Source organism: Mesoplodon mirus, assembly GCF_964341445.2.
Source record: "Mesoplodon mirus genome assembly, chromosome: 3".
In the NCBI taxonomy this organism is placed as follows: Eukaryota; Metazoa; Chordata; class Mammalia; order Artiodactyla; family Ziphiidae; genus Mesoplodon; species Mesoplodon mirus.
The window spans coordinates 41,262,129-41,281,538 of NC_138978.1; the positions used below are offsets into that span (position 1 = coordinate 41,262,129).

General features: G+C 37.3%; 1 protein-coding gene across 6 annotated transcripts in view; it reads left to right on the forward strand.

Moving 5' to 3' along the window:
- The window catches only part of MAST2 (microtubule associated serine/threonine kinase 2), a gene marked incomplete at its 5' end in the record, with an annotated part of 199,710 nt that overhangs the window by 67,982 nt on the left and 112,318 nt on the right, over positions 1–19,410 (forward strand). For all 6 annotated transcript variants that reach the window (XM_082614571.1, XM_082614566.1, XM_082614569.1 and 3 more), the window contains one exon: positions 13,087–13,118. In XM_082614571.1, coding sequence (XP_082470697.1) covers positions 13,087–13,118 — 32 coding nt within the window. The remainder of the gene's footprint in view (positions 1–13,086; positions 13,119–19,410) is intronic.

The following is a 19,410-nucleotide window of genomic DNA, read 5'->3' on the forward strand; positions in this document are numbered from 1 at the left end:
AAATGACAAAACGGCAAAACTGACCTATAAAGTTTAGAAATCAGGAAGATGGTTTTCCTGGGGAGTGTAGGTAGTGACTGGAAGAAGGGACATGAGGATGCTTCTGGATTGATGGTAATAATTCATTTTTTAAAAATCTGGCTGTTGGTTACACTAGTGTGTTCAGTTTGTGAAAATTTGAGTTGTATGCTTATGTGCATTTTTCTGTATTTATAGTGTATTTCAATAAGAGTAAAAAAATATTTGTTGTCTTCTTTCATCCAGTTGGTCACCGATGTATAGGATGGTATTTTCATCAGCAGTGGATTCTGAGTGGCCCCTAGAGTGTTGTTCTCCACTCCTGCTCTCACCCCAAACAGTGTTATTTATGTTAGGCACACTATATGGGTTTAATTACAAGTTCTATAAAGAGATATCTAGTCTTTCAGTTGTGGAGAATGCCCCCACCTCCCAACCCCTGCCTTGCTTTTATATGTTAGTTGAGAAGTTGTCTCCAAAACCCAACCCTCTATCCACTTCCAGCGGAGTGGAAGATTGAGTTATGTTTCTTAAAGGTTGTTAATTTCCTTTTCTGGGAAGAGTGCAGCTACTCAGTGGAAGAGGAATGAATGAATGAATGAATTAATAAATAAATAAATATAAGTGAGAATTCAAATAGAAAATGTGGTGAGGGAGACTCAGTTTGGGAGCTGTCTCAGGCAGAGATAGTTTTAACCCACAGTCATCTCCATGCTGGTGGCTATTGATATAAAGGACAAACACAAGCCTTGTGACTCTTGGCTTGCATATTTACTTGTGGGGGTAGTGGTTGTTGCCTTTAGACACTTGGCCTTTGTCTTTTCTTTGGAAATATTTTATGGGTTTAGTCATTGTGAATAATGAGTAATGCATATAGATAGTGATTCCTCATATGAAGAGCACCATCTTATTTTGTATGTAATACCTTTAGAAGTTTGTTTTGTGGACAAGTGAAAGGGAGTGAGTGGTTGTTTCTCTGGAATTTAGTATGTACAGCTTTCTTTGCAGCTTCAGAATATAGTTCAAGAAAAGAGAGATATATCATTTTCGGCAGACAGTGTCAAAATATGTCAACTTGAGGGATCCAACACAGTAATAAAAATTTTAGAGACTCTAAACAATATATCCTTGAGTTTGGGGAGCAGAGTCAGCAATTCATCCATTAGCATTTAAACCTTGTTGGAGGTGGGTCAGATTAGAAAAATGCAACTTATTATTATTAATGATAATCCAAACTGTCAAGTCCTAAGCTTCTTTTGGGGGGGGGTTAAAGACCGTATTTTTTTTTTAGAGCAATTTTAGGTTTACAGCAAATTTGAGAGGAAGGTCAGATATTTCTCATATACTCCTTGCCCCCGCACATGCATAGCCTCCCCCATTATCAATATCATTCACCAGAATGGTACTTTTTTTTTTTTTTAACCAAGGATGAACCTACATTGACACATCATAATCACTCAAAGGCCTTAGTTTACTTTAGGATTCACTCTTGGTGTTATATATTCTGTGGGTTGGGACAAATGTATAATGACATATCCATAATTATAATATCGTACACAGTATTTTCACTGCTCTAATAATCCTCTGTGGTCTGCCTGTTCATCTCCCTGTGCCCCCACCCCTGGCAACCACTGATCATTTTACTGTGTCCATAGTTTTACCTTTTCTAGAACATCATATATATATATATATATATATCATATCATACAGTATGTATGTAGTCTTCTTTTCAGATTGGTTTCTTTCATTTAGTAATATGCATTTAATTTTCCTTCATGCCTTTTTCATGGCTCAATAGCTCATTTCTTTATAGTGCTGAATAATATTCCATTGCCTAGATATACCACAGTTTATCTGTTTATCTACTGAAGGACACCTTGATTGTTTCCAAGTTTTAGCAATTATAAATAAAGCTGCTACAGACATCTGTGTGCAGGTTTTTGTGTGGACATAAGTTTTCAGCTCCTAGTGCAATTGCTGGGTCATAAAATAAGAGTATGTTTAGTTTCGTAAGGAGTTGCCAAACTGTCTTCCAAAGTGGCTGTACCATTTTGCATTCCCACCAGCAGTGAATAAGAGTTCCTGTTGCTCCATATCCTCACCAGCATTTGGTGTTGTAGTGTTCCAGATTTTGTCCATTCTTATAGGTGTGTAGTACTGTCTTGTTATTATTTTGATTTGCATTTCCCTGATGACATATGATATGGAGCATCTTTTTTATGAAAACCTTAAGCTTTTAAATGTGTTTTCTTATTGTAGCCTTGGAATAACTTTTTGAGATAGGCAAAATAGGTATTTTTATCTCAGGTGTGCAGATAAGAAAAATGAGATTTAGAAAGGCTTTTAATGACTGACCAGGATTTATGAGCAAAGTAAATAGTAGAACTGTGTTTAAATATTTTTTTGACTCTGAGCCCTGAGTTCTTTATGCCATGTAGAAATATCCTGTTAGGATCATCAGCCTCTTTTTACTGTTCTTCAAACTCATATGAGAACAACACATATCATCTCTGTCACAATTTATAGAATAAAATACTTTTGTATACATTATTTTATTTGACCTTTATAAGCACTATATCTGAGCTTTAGAGGTAGGTGAAATCCCAGGCCACAGAAGTTATATGTTTATTGAACCATAACGTGAACCTAGTTTTCTTAACTTAAAATTTTGTGCTCTTTTCCATGTTTCTTAATATGATTGTATAATGTAAATATTTTGTCATTGGAACCTGTTCTCAGGGTGAGGACGTCTGAATTTAATGGAACAAGAGGAGTGAAATACATTAGAGTTTCATAGGCGCACTATAGTTACATATACATTGATTTCCCCTTGGTTCCTGACCTCAAGATACACTCACACTCAAGTGTAAATAAGTGGAGCTAAAACACCATAATGCCCAGAGCAGTTGTAATGGTACATTTGCTACACAGGAAAGGGAGGTTTTTGTGCATCCCAGCAGAATGCTTGCTGCCAGAGCGCAGGAAAAGCTTGTATTCAGGAATAATGGTCCTTTTAAGGCCACTTAGTAAATGGTATAAAAGTGGATTTCCTTGGTAGGTAATGGTTTTGTTTTGTTTGTTTGTTTGTTTCCCTCTCCTGAAAGCTTTAAAAAAACAAAACAAAACAAAAACGAACAGTGGAATAATAGCTACCATCCTGAAGACTGTCAGTAAATAATATAAGTGATAGCAGAGTATATCCTGTCTCTAGTAAAGCCTCTTTTGCTGACCTAATTGCAATTGACAGTTTTCATCAATATAACTTCAAATGAGCAGGACCCTATGTGAGCCTTATAATGATGATAGTGATAATAGTAAGTACCATTTACTTACGTTACTGATTCACTGATTTATTCATCAAATGTTCATTTGGTACTTACTAGGCCAGGTATTGTGCTGGGTGCTAGTAATGCCATTGTGAGCAAGAATGATCTTTCCTCCTCCAGCTAACAGTCAGTCTCAGAAAACAGACAATTAAGCAACTAATTATAGTAAAGTGTTGGAATTAAATAGAGGTAGGCTGGGGAAACTGTGTATAGGGAAATCTCAGAGGAAATGAGGTTTAAGCTAAGGTCCAAGAATGTATAAAAAGAGCAAAGGAAAAGGCAGAGAGAATAATAGCTGTGAAACCCTGAGGGTGAGAGAGAGAGTATGGTGTGTCTAAAAGATCAAAACTCCAGCAAGCCTGGAGAATTGTGCAAATGATGCTAGAGAGGAAGGCAGTAGCAGCTAGGCAGTGCCCTATAGACTACAGGAAGGATTTTAGACTTTATCCATTAAGGGTTATTAAGGGTTTTTAAGAAGAGAATCACCCAGTCAGTTCTGCATTTTAAAAAGATCTTTTTGACTGCATTATTTGTTTTGTTAAACTCATATATTACCACTTAGAAAATAGATACTTATTATATGATATTTACATTGATATAACATTAAGAATCAAGGGGAACAAAACTAAAGTGAGGTCGGTTAGGAGAATGTTACAGGATGATGCTGGCTTGGACTAGGAGACATAGCAGTGGAAGTAAAGTGAAATTGACTAAAGGTAGATATTTTGGAGGTAAAACTGGCAAGGCTTGATGAATAATTGGATGTGTAGTGTGAGAGAAAGTGAAGAATCAAGAATGACTCTGAGTTTGGTGGTACCATCACTGAAATGGAAAACAGAGAAGGAGCAAGTTTGCATAGAAAGATAAGTTGAGTTTTCAGACATATTAAGGACAAGGTAGTTGTATATAAAACTATATACAACTGTATAGTGGAGAGAGATCTGGGATGAAGATACAAATATTGGCATCATCTGTAAAATGTCCAATCAATATTTGAGCATCTAAGATGAAGGAAGTTGTTTAAGTAGTGATAAGAGGTAAAACAGGGGAGTGATTTCGTGGATAGAAAAGTCATTCAAAACAGAAGAATGAATGATACTGTCAGATGCTGCTGAGCAGTCAAGCCCCAAAAAGAAAAGGTAGACTAAAAATGCAGCAAAGGTTCTTTACATAGAGACCATTGGTAACCTGGCAAGAATGGCTTAAATGGGGTGGTAAGGTCTCGGGATATCTGCAGTGTGTTGAAGAAAATAGAAGGTGAGACATTGGAGACAGTGAATGTAGACAGCTCATTCAAGAAGTGTGACTGTGAAGGGAAAAAAGAATTGATAAGGCAGTGGTTGAAGAGGGGTATGTAGTAACTAAGGGAAATTTTTTTCTTACCTCAAGGTGGGATAGACTTGAATGTGTTCAGAATGCTAATCAGAACATCATGAAGAATACAGAGAGTCCAGAGATAACTAGTAGGTCAGAGAAAGTTGGATGGGACAGGCTTCACCTGATGTTGTTAATGTATTGTCAGATATTACCATCCTACTTTCTAAGAGTAAGTGACGAGTCAGAGAATTTATGGTTATTTGCCTAAATGAATGCTCTTCTTACCTCAGCCATATTTCCTGATTATGCAGCTTTCTTCCTCAGCCTGCTATGAATATTCTCTGGGAAAGGGAGGACTGGGAAATCATTGTTCCTTGGACTACCTTTATCTGATTGGAGACCAGTTCTTCTTCTCCTTTCCTTAGGCCTGTCTGTATGGTACTGGAAAGCTTGGCACAGAATGTACTGATCTGGAACCCTGGGCATCCATCTTGCAAATGTAGGCTTTTGTGTAGGTGCAAGAAGTGGGTAAGGAATGCAGAAGGGATGGATTTCCATGGATGCGTTTCCTTGTTTAAAGAGGATTCAGAGATGCATTTTATAGAATTTTTGTTTATTGTTATTGCCCCCAAACATAAATCCACGTCATGTTACCTGTTTAAACTATTCAAGAAGCCAGAACTGTCATGTAGGTTCAAAGAATGATAGTCCCTGTTTTACATAGGTTGTTTCAGAAAATAGAAAAAGAGGACACACTTTCCTAGCACATTTTATGAGGATAGTATAACCATGAAGCCAAAGCTAACAAGGACAATCTGAGAAGAAAAAGTACATAGGCCAATCTTATTTACTAACATATAGGCAAAAAATCCTAAATAAGAGCCTCCAGACCCCAGATGGGTTTATTAGTGAAATAACACCAATCTTACACAAACTCTTTCAGAAAATAGAGGAGGCAGGAACACTTCACAGCCAGTTTTAGGAGGCTGGCATAATTGTTATACCAGAATCTGACAAAGGCATTATAATAAAACTGGAGGGCTTCCCTGGTGGCACAGTGGTTGAGAGTCCGCCTGCCGATACACGGGACGCGGGTTCATGCCCCAGTCTGGGAAGATCCCACATGCCATGGAGCGGCTAGGCCCATGAGCCATGGCTGCTGGGCCTGCGCGTCCGGAGCCTGTGCTCCGCAGCGGGAGAGGCCACAACAGTGAGAGGCCCGCGTACTGCAAAAAAAAAAAAAAAAAAAAAAAAAAAAAAAGAAATCTGGAGACCATTATCCCTTCTGAACATAGGTGTAAAAATCATTAATAAAATATTAGCAAAGACAATCTAATGGGGTATTTGACAAAGTTGGGTTTAACCCAGAAATGCGAGATTAGTCTAATACTAGAAAATCAATCACTGTAATTCACCACATTAACACAATAGAGGAGAAAAACCATATGATTATTTCAGCATATGCAGAGAAAGTACTTGGCAAAATCAATACTCATTACTGATAAAAACTCTAAACAAATTAGGAATAGAAAGGAACTTTATCAATTTGATCAAAGTGGCCTATGAAAAATCTACAGCTAACATCATATTTAGTAGTAAAATGTTGAACTCTTTCCCTCTACAATCACATGAGAAGCAAGGCAAGGATGTGTACCACAGACAATCCTAGAAAGTGGAAAGAAGTAAAACTATTTATAGAGAACATGATTGTTTATATAGAAAAATCCTAGGGAATGTACAAAACAGTCATTACAACTATAATAATGAATTTAAGTTGTAATATATACAGTTAATATGTAAAAAATCGATTGCTTTCCCATACCAGAGGCAAGCAATTGGTAAGTGAAATAAAGATTTTATTTACAATAGCTTCAAAAATCATCTTAACTTTATATAATATTATATAACAACTATATTTCAATTAAAAAAATCTTCTTAGAGATAAACTTAGCAATAGAAGTAGAAGATCTTTTTGATGAAAACTATAAAACATTGCTTAGAGTAATTGAAGCAGGTCTAAGTTAGTGGAGAAATACTGTGTTCATGGATATAAAGACTCGATATTAGGCTGTCACTGCTTTCCAAATTGGTCTGTAATCCCAGCAGGCCTTTTTTGGGTAAAAGTGAATAATCTGTTTCTAAAATTCATATCACAATGCAAAGAATCTAGAATATCCAAAGCAATATTGAAAAAGAACAGAGTTAAAGCACCCCATGATCTGACTTCAATACTTGATATAAAGCTACATGATCAAGAAAGTGTGGTGCTGGCATAGGCTAGAAAAATAGATCAGTAGAGTGCAGTAGAGAGCCAGAAATAGCCCATTCTATTACAATTTGATTTTCAACAAAGGTGGCGAAGCAATCTGTTGAGAAAAATAGTGTTTTTAATACATGGTGCTGGAATAAGTGGATAGCATATGGAAAAAAATGAGCCTTAACCCCATCTCACATATTACCCCCAAATTAATTCAGAGGTGGATCATAAACATATGTGGACCTAAATATAAAGGCTAAAACCATAAAGCATATGGAAATAAAATATAGGAAAATATTTTTGTGTCCTTGGCATGGGCAAAGTTTTCTTAGACAAGATACTAAAAGCATTAACCATTAAAAAAATACTGGCAAATTGACCTTCATTAAAGTAAAAACTTTTGTTCATCAAAAGATGCCACTTATGGGCTTCCCTGGTGGTGCAGTGGTTGAGAGTCCGCCTGCTGATGCAGGGGACACAGGTTCGTGCCCCGGTCCGGGAAGATCCCACATGCCATGGAGCGGCTAGGCCCGTGAGCCATGGCCGATGAGCCTGCGCGTCCAGAGCCTGTGCTCCGCGATGGGAAAGGCCACAACAGTGAGAGGCCCGCGTACTGCAAAAAAAAAAAAAAAAAAAAAGATGCCACTTATGGCGGGGGATGGTGGTGGTGTGATGAATTGGGAGATTGGGATTGACATATATACACTAATATGTATAAAATGGATAACTAATAAGAACCTGCTGTATAAAAAAATAAATAAAATTCTAAAATTAAAAAAAAAAAGAAAAGAGGACAGAAGCATATTATCTAGAGAAATAGAGGCCAATCAGCAGAAGAATTAAAAGAGAAAGGTTAAAAGTAGCCTCATAGAACTGAAGGTTGAGGAGAGAGGATGGAAGGATTCTGTTTGTTTTATTCGAAGTTGTTCTGTAGCGTTTGTGTGTTTTTTTTTAACCAGATGCGTGTGTCATTTTGATAAAAATGAAGTCAACTTCTCTTGCCCCTGTTATTCTCTGCTTGAGCACTGATCCCAACTTGTAACTACTTTAGTTATGTGTGTGATGACTCAGTTATTGTCTTTCTTCCCGTTAGACTGTAAGCTCCATGAGGACAAGAAAAATCTGTCTTTTTCAAAAAAAAAAGACGCCACTTATGGGAATTCCCTTGTGATCCAGTGGTTAGGACTCCACGCTTCCACTGCAGGGGACACGGGTTTGTTCCCTGGTCGGGGAACCGAGATCCCACAAACAGTGTGGCATGGCAAAAAAAAAAAAAAAAAAAAGAAGACACCACTTACAACTTCACTAGGCAAGCCACAGGCTGGGAGAAAATACTCATAAAAATATCTAATAAAGGACTTGCATCTAGAATATATGAAGAACGCTTACAACTCAATAATAAAAAGATAAATAGTCCAGTTATAAAAAGGGCAAAATATTTTAAGGTAATTCATACAAGAATATGTACTGATGGCTAATAAGCACATGACAAGATGCTCAACATCATTATTCATCAGGAAAATGCAAATCCACAGTGAGATACCGCTACACACTCACAAGAATGGCTGAAATTTAAAATGCTGATATCATATCTTGGCATGAATGTAGAGCAATTCTTATATTATTAACGAGGGTAACCTATATTAGCTAGAATGTGGAGCAATTGAAACTCTCATACATTGTTAATGGAAGTGTAACATGGTCTAATCACTTTAGAAAAAGATCTGGTAGTTTCTTATAAAACTAAACATGCATCTATCCTATAACCCAGCAATTACACTCTTATTTACTCAAGACAAATGAGACATAGGCCTATTAAAAGGACTTGTACAGGAATGCTAATAGCTCAAAACTGGATATAACTCAAATGTCCATTAGTAGGAGAAAGGATAAATAAACTGTGGTATATTAATATGATTGGATATTGCTACTGTTATATACAACTACATGGATGAATTTCTGAAACACTATACTGAGTGAAAGAAGGGGTTATATAAAGAGGTTCATACTTGTATAATTCCATTGATATGAAGCTCTGGTGAAAAAAAATCTATGGTGAAAATATGGGAATAGTGTTTGTTTGGGGCGAGGGAATAGTGGTTTGTTGGGGATTTACCAAGAAAGGACATGATGAAACTTTCTGAATTGATGGAAGTATTCTGTATTTTGATAGGGATTTAAGTTATCTGAGCATATACATTTATCATACTTATTCACTGGTATACCTAAGGTTTGTGCAGTTCAGCGTTTATAAGTTTACCTTAAAAAAAAACCCAACATGAAAAAGTTGTAAACAAATACTGAATTCTACTTAATGATATACATACTGAAATGTGTACTGATGTCCACAGTCTACTTTGAGATGCATTTAAAAAAAACCAAAAACAAAATAACAACAACCACAAAACAACAGGGACTTCCCTGGTGGTCCAGTTGGTAAGAATCCACACTCCCAGGCTTCCCTGGTGGTGCAGTGGTTAAGAATCCGCCTGCCACTGCGGGGGACAGGGGTTCGAGCCCTGGTCTGGGAAGATCCCACATACCGCAGAACAACTAAGCCTGTGCTCTAGAGCCCATGAGGCACAACTACTGAAGCCTGTGCACCACAACTACGGAAGCAGAGTCCCAAGAATAACTCCCATAATTTTGAGGACTAATAACAATGTGAGTGGACTTGCCTTACAAATATCAAGATTTATTGTCAAGCTATACCAATTAAACAGCGTGGTATAGGCACAGGGGCTGACAGCACAGTGGAATAGAATATAGTCAAGAAAGACACCCATGTGTACATGGAAACTTAATATATGACAGAACTGACATTGCATATCATTTAATAAATGGCTTGGGATAATTGATCACTCCTATAGAAAAAAATATAATGGGATTCCTATCTCCCACCATATGCAAAAATAAGTTCCAGGTATATTCACAAACTTAGTGTGAAAAGTAAACCTATAATCTTTTAGAAGAAAATATAAATAAATGTATTCATGTCTCTGTGTGTCAGGGATGTATTTCTTAATGTTTATTTATTTATTTAGGCTGCTCTGGGTCTTAGTTGAGGCACGCGGGCTCTTAGTTGCGGCATGTGTGTGGGATCTAGTTCCCCTACCAGGGATCGAACCTGGGTTCTCTGCATTGGGAGCGTGGAGTCTTAGGGATGTATTTCTTATATGTAAAAATAGATAATATAAAGGAGAATAATAGATTTGATGATATAAAATTAAATTCTTTGGTGACTCCATTAAAAAAAGTAAAAAGACTGAGAGAACATTTTCAGTGAATATAATCCACAAATAATTAGTATCCAGAATATATTAGGTAAATGCCTATAACTCAATAAGAAAAAAGATAGAAAACCTAATAGAAAAATAGGCCAGGGATATACACTTGACCCTGCGTCTTGGCGGGCTCCCCAGCTGCAGATATGGAGGGCCAACTGTACTGTATGGCGCTTTTTTATCTAAGGGACTTGAACATCTGCAGGTATTAGTATCTGCCAGGAGTTCTGAAACGAATCCCCCACTGATACCGAGGGACGATTGTAAATAGGCAATTCACAGTTGAGGAAACCCTAATGGCCAATAAACATATAAAACACTGTTTAGCTTCACTAGTAGTTATGAGAAATGACAATTAAACCCATACTGTGATATGATCACAGCCATTAGATTGACAAAAATTAAGCAGTCTAACAAATGCCAGGTATTGGCGAGTATGTGAAATCATTTGTTCAACAAATTTTTGAGCACCTACTACTTGCCAGTCACTGTTCTAAGTGGTTGAGGTACATTACTAAATAAAACAGACTAAGATCCCAGCACTCATGGAGCTTAGATTTTAGTGGGGAAAGACAGAAAATGAACAATAAACATTATAAACAAGTAAATTACGTAGTACATTAGAAGTGGTAAGTGTATTGAAAGTGTATTGGTTATAAAGGCAGAGTGGAGTAAGAGTGTGATGGGGTGGAAAATACATTGTAATGTTATATAGAGCTATCAGGGTAGTAGGCTTCATTAAGAACTCAGGGGAAAATTGAGCCAAGAGATTTGAAAGCTGTAGGGGTTAGCCAAGGAAATATTTTGGGAAGAGGAGCATTCTAGGCAGAGTGCACAGATTAGCACAAGGCTTTAAGGCAGAAGAATACCAAATGTGTTTGACAAACAGTAAAGTCCAGTGTGGCCGAGTCAAAATGTGCAAGTGTGCACGGGATAGAGGAGGTCAGAGAGATACTGGGGAAGGGTGGTGGGTCACCCATCTAGGTCTTGACTTTTATTCTTGAATGACATGGGGAGCCATTCCAGGATTTTGAGTAGGAGTGTTGTGATCTTACTGACCTTTAAAAGGATCACTCTGTTAAGAATAGACCATGTGGGTTAAGGATAGAAGCAGGAATGGGATACCAGTTGGAGACAGTTGTGAGGCTGGGGAGAGACCATGGTGGCTTAGATCGTAATAGCAAAACCCAAGAGATTCTGTAACTCATTTAGCAGTAAAACCTGACCTAATTTGAACTCTTCTGGTGACAAAACTGAACTGAGACTCTTTAGAGTTTTTATCACATTTATTGTGGCTATCATACACTTTACTGGAGAAATCTTAATGTTTTTGATGTATTTTGTTGGTGACCTAGTCTTTGTTGAGGGTATTATATATATATATATGTATGTGTGTGTGTGTGTGTGTGTATGTGTGTGTGTGTGTGTGTGTATGTATATATATATATATATATATATATATATATATATATATGCTATTACTTTAATTACCCACCCGCAATTCTGATTTCTAAAACATGACTAAATCCAAGGTTTTTGGTTAAGAGATTGTAAGCATGTAAGTCTTTGGAGATAGTGAAAAATGGTTGTATTCTGGCTGTATTTTAAATTTAAAGCCATTAAGAATTCCTGTTGGATGGGATGTGGGGTGTGTTAAAAACAAGAGTCCAGATGTCCAGGGTTTTGGTCTGAACAACAGGAAGAATAGAATTACCGTCACCTGAGATGGGGAAAGGCTATGGTTGGAGTCCGTTTTGGTGGAGAGAACACATTCAGTTTTGGACACTTTGGATTTGAGATGTTGAGAAGGCAATTGATTATAAGTGTCAGGAGTTTGAGAGACAGGTCTGGAAAGGAGAACTCTTAGGAAGTGTTGGAGGGGAAAGGTAAATTGGTACAGTCATTTTGGGAGCAATTTCTGATGCAGTTTCTGACTCAGTTCATGCCACATCTAAGTGTATACTTCCAAGAAACTTTCTATACATGTGCATGAGGAAGCAAGTACAGCATGTTTATAGGAGCATTGTTTTGATGGAGAAGAAAAACATGGAAAGAAAATTAAATTTCCACTTACTGGAGAGTGGATAAATAAATACTATAAAAATCTATAGACTGGACTACTGTACTATAGATATATGAACTAAAGTGAAATATATTCACATGGGTGAATCTCCTAATTATAATGTAGATTGATGTCAGCAGATGAATATATACAGTGTTTTAAGTATATAATTTAAAAATGTGTAAAACAATACTAATAATTTATGGATATATGTAATAAAAAATAAAGACACTTATGGAAAAGATAAGCAAAAAATTAAGAATAGTTGTTAAGTGGAGACTAGTGGGAGGTGGGACTTGATAAATTTAGAAAGCAAGTCACAGGGGCCCTTGCTATTACAAGGGTTATCTCTCATGCCAGTGGTGTGTATAGTCATCTCTTTGTGATATTATTTTCTGTACTTATTTATTTGTCAAAAATATTTTATAATTAAAGAAAATATTCCATTTCATTCCTTTCATATCACTGACTCTAATGATATGAGTCCTTTACAATTCATCAGCCATTGATGGCTGGCCCAGTGAATACCTGGAATCTTCATTGGCCAGTTGGTTCCATCTAGTGGTGAAAGTGCTGCAAGTATTCCATGAGACATTCCTTTTGGGAAGGAAGAATGAGGAGATAGATGATAGATAGTTAACCAGACTGCTTATTATTTCACTAAAATTTGAGAGACAAAGAAAAAGGTTATTATTTAGAAATACTGAGTTTCTGCCATTATTAATATGATGCTATAAATCTTCTAGGACATTTAGTACAGACCTGTAGGACTCAGATGGGTCCTTACTTCTCTCTAACTTATGTTTGTGTTTTGCTTTTCAGAAGGAGTTGAGCATTCCAAGAAGAGGCAGCTTGTAAGTAGATGATGATTATGATTATGATTATTATATCCTGCTTAGGAATCCCTCCTGGGGACTGTTCTCAGTATCACTCAGAGGACTCTCATTCATGAGTGTTTTTTTCTGTGGACTCCTGTTTGGGCCAGTGAAACCAGTGGGCCAGCCAACTTCTCTCACTAGGTCAGCTCCTCCACTCTGCCTCATCACTCCCCACCCCAGATCCTCTTCTCTGTGTCAATTTTTGCCTAGGGTCTGGGGGAAAGCTGCCACTTAAATACCCATCACAGTCTTATGCTTGTGTTTTGGGCTTTACCGAGTTTTAGTAGAGTCAAGCTTTTTTAGAATGTTAAAATTGAAACTCTTAGCATCTACATCTGTCCCATAGCATGGTACTAGGGAGAGGTCAACAAGTTGGGGCAAAAAAAGCTACGTTTGGGTTCACGGTTGGAATAAGGCTGTCGTTTACCTTTTTGTTCTCTTCTGGCTTCAGGGCTGGGGCAATTCGTTAATAATCTTTGTCTCTGGATTTCAGTTTCATAGGTTTTCTTGGCTTGCTTTTTCTCTAAGACTTCTGTTGGGGTAGTACTGCATATTTGGCTAATCAGAATCATCTAGAATGCTTATTTTTCAGATTAAAAACAAACATTTAAATAATAGAAGCAGTTAAAATGCAGATTCTGAGCTTGTTTAAACTAAAATCTCCATGTCGGGGCCTGGGAGCCTGTACTTTTGCACCTGCGAGCACAGCCATTGTGATTTTGCTAAGGAGCCAGATTTGGGAAACACGAAAGAAATAGGGCTGTGTTAAAATGATGGCTTTGAAAACTCTCTCACAGACATGTATGAGACATGACTACAGAGAGGACACGACAGTATTCCTATTTATTTATTAAGTATACTTTATGTATGTATCATATGCATTTAAAAATGTGTGAAACACATGGTGTTTCTGTTACTGTCATCCTGGGATTTTGTTTTGTAAAAATGCTCCAATGATTAAATTGTCGTCTGAGATTCTTGTAAAATCCTTTTGGCTGCTTTATGAAAGCTCACTGTGCTTTGATATAAAGAGACTGGAGTTATGAGTCAGCAAACTCCTAGGGTTCAGTCTTGGCTATGTCACTTAATTAGCTTTGTAATGTAGAGGAATTGCTTCATCTCCTCAGTTGCCTTATCTATAAAATGATAAACCATGATACCTGTTTCTTTTTTTTTATATATGTATAGGTATTAGAAAGATCACTTAATATATATGATAGTGCTTCATTTTTTAGTTTTAGTCTAAGGTGTGTTAGTTTTAGAATTCTTGTAAATATATTAGGTTAAATTTGGATATATTTCATTATTTAAGAGTCACATTTCTGTCTTTAAATTCATTTCTAGCAGTGGATCTCAATTCTAGGTTCTCAAGTGTCCTGAGTCTTCTAAAAATTGGGCAAGGGCGCTACCAGGACTCTTAATGGAATGACACACTGAATAGGTATACATAACTGAAGGAGAGTGGCTTTTCAGCATCACATTCAGCAACTATTTGTACTTGGTCACTTTCCTATTATTTCTGTCAGTTTTTTTTTCTTTTGGTTCCCTTTATTTGGAAGTTCTCTGAGATTTGCCTTTGCTTAAGTTTAGGTGAAATGAATTAAGGCCTGAGGCAGGTAGCTTCTTCCAGGAATGTGTGCCTCTAATGAATAGAGTTTGCTGAGAAGGAAGGATATCCTGTGAAAATGATTTTTATTTGAAACTGGAGGAATTTTTGGATCAATTTAGTTTTTTTTATTATTGATTGAATTTTTTTTTAACTTTTAATCTTTATTTATTTGGCTGCGTCGGGTCTTAGTTGTGGCACGGGCTCTAGAGCGTGCGGGCTTAGTTGCCTCGTGGCATGTGGGGTCTTAGTTCCCCAGCCAGGGATCGATCCTGCGTGTCTCCTACATTGGAAGGCGGATTCTTAACTACTGGACCACCAGGGAAGTCCCAGGATCAATTTAGTTTTAAACTAGAGGAATTTCTTGGTTATTTATTGTAGTTAAAGTTAGGCGTATTCTAACTGCCTTTAAATATTTAATTAATAAAGATCAGAAGTACTTTTTTTTTTGGCTGCACTGCGTGGCTTGCGGGATCTTATTTCCCTGACCAGGGATTGAACCCCCACCCCAGCAGTGAAAGCACCCAGTCCTTAACCACTGGACCTCCAGGGAATTCGCCAGAAATACTTTTTAATAAAGTAACTCCCATTTAAACAATTCAGTAAATACATACTAATACCTACTGTGTGTTGGGCACTGATCTAAGTTCTGAGGTTATAAGATTCAATTAGACACATTCCTCTATTTTGAAAACTTAGAAGTTAAGTAAACCAGAAAAGTATATATTTTTTATCTTTAGTATTAGAGTAGAAAGAGTTTTATTCTGGAAGGAATCTTGGAAACATGGATACTAACCTAGGCTTTGCCACTAACAAGTTATATGTGGTTTCAACAGGCACTATCATTTCTGGGCTTGAAATGCCTCACTTGTAAAATGAGGGGACTGGCTTACCTGGGCTTACCTGATCTCTGTGCTTAGTCATCTCCCCAAATAATTGAAACTCCATGGTACCTCTTCTTCAGAGAGCTGGGCAAGTCTTCGTAGGGAGTATGCAGTAGGAGGTAGACATGGCTTAGCATCTGAAGTAGAGAAGACAGGAAATTAAGAACCACAAAGCGTAAGGTGTTTTGAATAAGTTTAATCAATACTTAAACATTTGTAGTAAGTGTGGAGAAACTGATGTTAATAAAACGAGTGACTTACCACTTAGCCCATTATTTCTTGTCCTTGTAGCCTAGTCTGGAAAGTTAAAAGTTATTATAATTGTCCCCTGAGTCTTGGTCAGAAAGAGAGGGGTATTGTACTTAGATCCCTGTTTGCTTCTGCCCCAGAATGGCTCTTGCAAGAGCAGAACCTACTGTATGCCCACCAGGTATAAAGGCCCATTTCCTTTGGCATGTTCTCATTAGTATACATTATGGGTGGAGAGAGATTTGGAGTTTGCAGCTGGTTTGGTGTTCTTGTCTTTAGAGAGGGAGTCAGATTCATTTAATTAGCATAATGTTAAAATAGCTGAGCAATATAAAATAAATGAAGTTCAGTCATTTTGGAGGCTGTCAATTGTTATGCTTTTCCATGTAATTTGGTAGTTCCATGAAAATGGACAGGAACTAAAAAATGGATTTCGAGATGTATGTGATATCTTTTCATTATACAAAATGCACTTCCACCCAACAAGTAATTCCTCCAATGTCTCCAAATTAGTAAATGGAATCATAGCATAGAAGTAAAGAGCCTGGGCTTGAGTCAGGCAGACCTAGGTTGAGTCTCTGCCCTACCATTTACTACATATTTTTTCATAAAACAAGTTACTACATTTCTGTTTGTCTTTTTGCTTCCATTTATTCATTCATTTGTTCAAATTCATCCATCCATCCATGCATCTATCATACTGTATTTATTCGGTTCTCGTTATGTGCAGGCACTGTTCTAAATACTGGAGATACCGTAGGTTTTAGCAGACAGAGAGACGGACAGACAAAAGCATGTATGATATGTCATGGTATTGAGTGCTATGAAGAAAAATAAAACCAGATAAAGAGATATGAGGGTATGTGTTTTTGTGGGGCAGGGGTTGAAATTTTTTGTTTTTAACTAATTAATTTATTTATTTTGGGCTGTGTTGATTAATTTATTTTTGTTGCTGCTTGTGGGCTTTCTATAGTTGCGGCGAGCGGGGGCTACTCTTCATTGCAATGCGTGGGCTTCTCATTGCAGTGGCTTCTCTTGTGGTGGAGCACGAGCTCTAGGCATGCGGGCTCAGTAGTTGTGGCACGCGGGCTCAGTAGTTGTGGCTCGCGGGCTCAGTAGTTGTGGCTCGCAGGCTCTAGAGTGCAGGCTCAGTAGTTGTGGTACACGGGCTTAGTTGCTCCGCTGCATGTGAGATCTTCCTGGACCAGGGCTCGAACCTGTGTCCCCTGCATTGGCAGGCGGATTCTTAACCACTGTGCCACCAGGGAAGCCCAGGGGTTGAAATTTTAAATCATGTTTTCTAGGAATTTTTTCATTAAGATGATGTTTGAGTAGAGAATAGGAGTCTGGAATGAGTGATGTTGATGTATATACTGTAGGGCAAGAGCATCCCAGGTAGGGATACAGCATGTGCCAAGGTCCTGAGGTGGGAACATGCTTGGCATGTAGAAAGGAGGCTGGAGTGGCTATTGCTAAGTGAACAATGGTGTTGGGGTGGGAGGGTGTAGGAGAACATGAGGCAGGAGCTGGATTTTGTAATGCCTTGTGGGCCACAGAAAGGACTTTGCATTTTGTACTAATTGGGACAGAAAGTCAGTGGGTAGTTTTAAGCAGAGAAATGATGTGATCTGTCAGAGAGTTTTGGGGGAAGGGCAGTTTATTTTATTGAAATATGATTCACATACTGTATAATCACCATTTAAGAATACACAATTCACTGGTTTTTAACATATTCGCAAGGTCTTACAATCATTACTACTTTCAATTAGAAGATTTTCATCACCCCAAAAGAAACCCCCTACTCCTTTGCAATCACTCCCCTATTCTACACTCCCTCTAGCCCCTGGTAACCACTAATCTACATCTGTCTTTTTTTTTTTTTTTTTTTGGATGTGGACCATTTTTAAAGTCTTTATTGAATCTGTTACAACATTGCTTCTGTTTTATGTTTTGTTTTTTTGGCCGTGAGGCATGTGGGATCTTAGCTCCCCAACCAGGGATCGAACCCTCACCCCCTGCATTGGAAGGTGAAGTCTTAACCACTGGACTGCCAGGGAAGTCCCCCTGATCTACATCTGTCTTAATAGATTTGCCTATTCTGAACATTACATATAAATGGAATTATATAAAATGTGGCTTCTTGTGTCTGGTTTCTTTCACTCAGCATAACTTTTTCAAGATTCATCCATGTTTTAGCACATGTCAGTACTTCATTCCTTTTCAAGGCTAAATAATATTCCATTGTATGTATGTACCATATTTTGTTTATCCATTATCCATTAATGGACATTGTGAGTAATGCTGCTCTGAACATGGATGTACAAGTACCTATTTGAGTCCTTGCTTTCAGTTATTTTGGGTAGATACCTAGAAGTGGAATTGTTGGATCATTTGACAGTTCTTTAGCTTTTTGAGGAACCACCGTACTGCTTTCCATAGCAGCTGCACCATTTCTTACTCCTACCAGCAATACACCAGAATACACCAGGGTTCCAGTTTCTCTGCATCCTAGCTAACACTTGTTATTTTCCATTTTTAAAAGAATAGCCATCTTCACATGAAAAGATGCACAATATCACTAATTATTAGAGAAATGCAAATCAAAACCACAGTGAGATATCACCTCACACCTGTCAGAATGGCTATCATCAAAAAGTCTACAGATAGCAAATGTTGGAGAGGATGTGGAGAAATGGGAACCCTCGTACACTGTTGGTAGGAATGTAAATTGGTGCAGCCACTGTGGAAAACAGTATGGCGATTCCCCCAAAAAACTAAAAATAGAACTATCATATGATCCAGCAATTCCACTCCTGGGTGTATATCTGGAAAAAATGACAACACTTATTAGAAAATATACATGCACCCCAATGTTCATTGAAACACTATTTGCAATAGCTAAGATATGGAAGCAACCCAAGTGTCCATCAACAGATGAATGGATAAAGAAGATGTTATATATATAAATACATATATGTATGTGTGCATATGGAATATTACTCAGCCATAAAAAGAATGAAATTCTTCCATTTGCATCAACATGGATAGACCTAGAGAATATTATGCTTAGTGAAATGTCAGACAGGAGAAAGACAAATACTATATGATATTACTTATATGTGAAATCTAAAAATAATACAAATGATTGTATATACAAAACAGAAACAGATTCATAGGCATAGAAAACACACTTGTGGTTACCACAGGGGAGAGGGAAGTGGGGAGGGACAAATTAGGGGTATGGGATTAACAGGTATAAACTACTGTATATAAAACAGATAAGCAACAAGAATTTACTGTGTAACACAGGGAATTATTCCTATTATTGTAATAACCCATAATGGAGTATAATCTGCAAAAATACTGAATTGCTATGCTGAAACTAACATAATATTGTAAATCAATTATATGTTAATTAAAAAAATAGCCATCTTAATATGTATGAAGTGGTGTCTCATTGTGGTTTTATTTTGCATTTTCCTAATTACTAGTGATGTTGAGCATCTTTTCGTATGATTATTGTTCATTT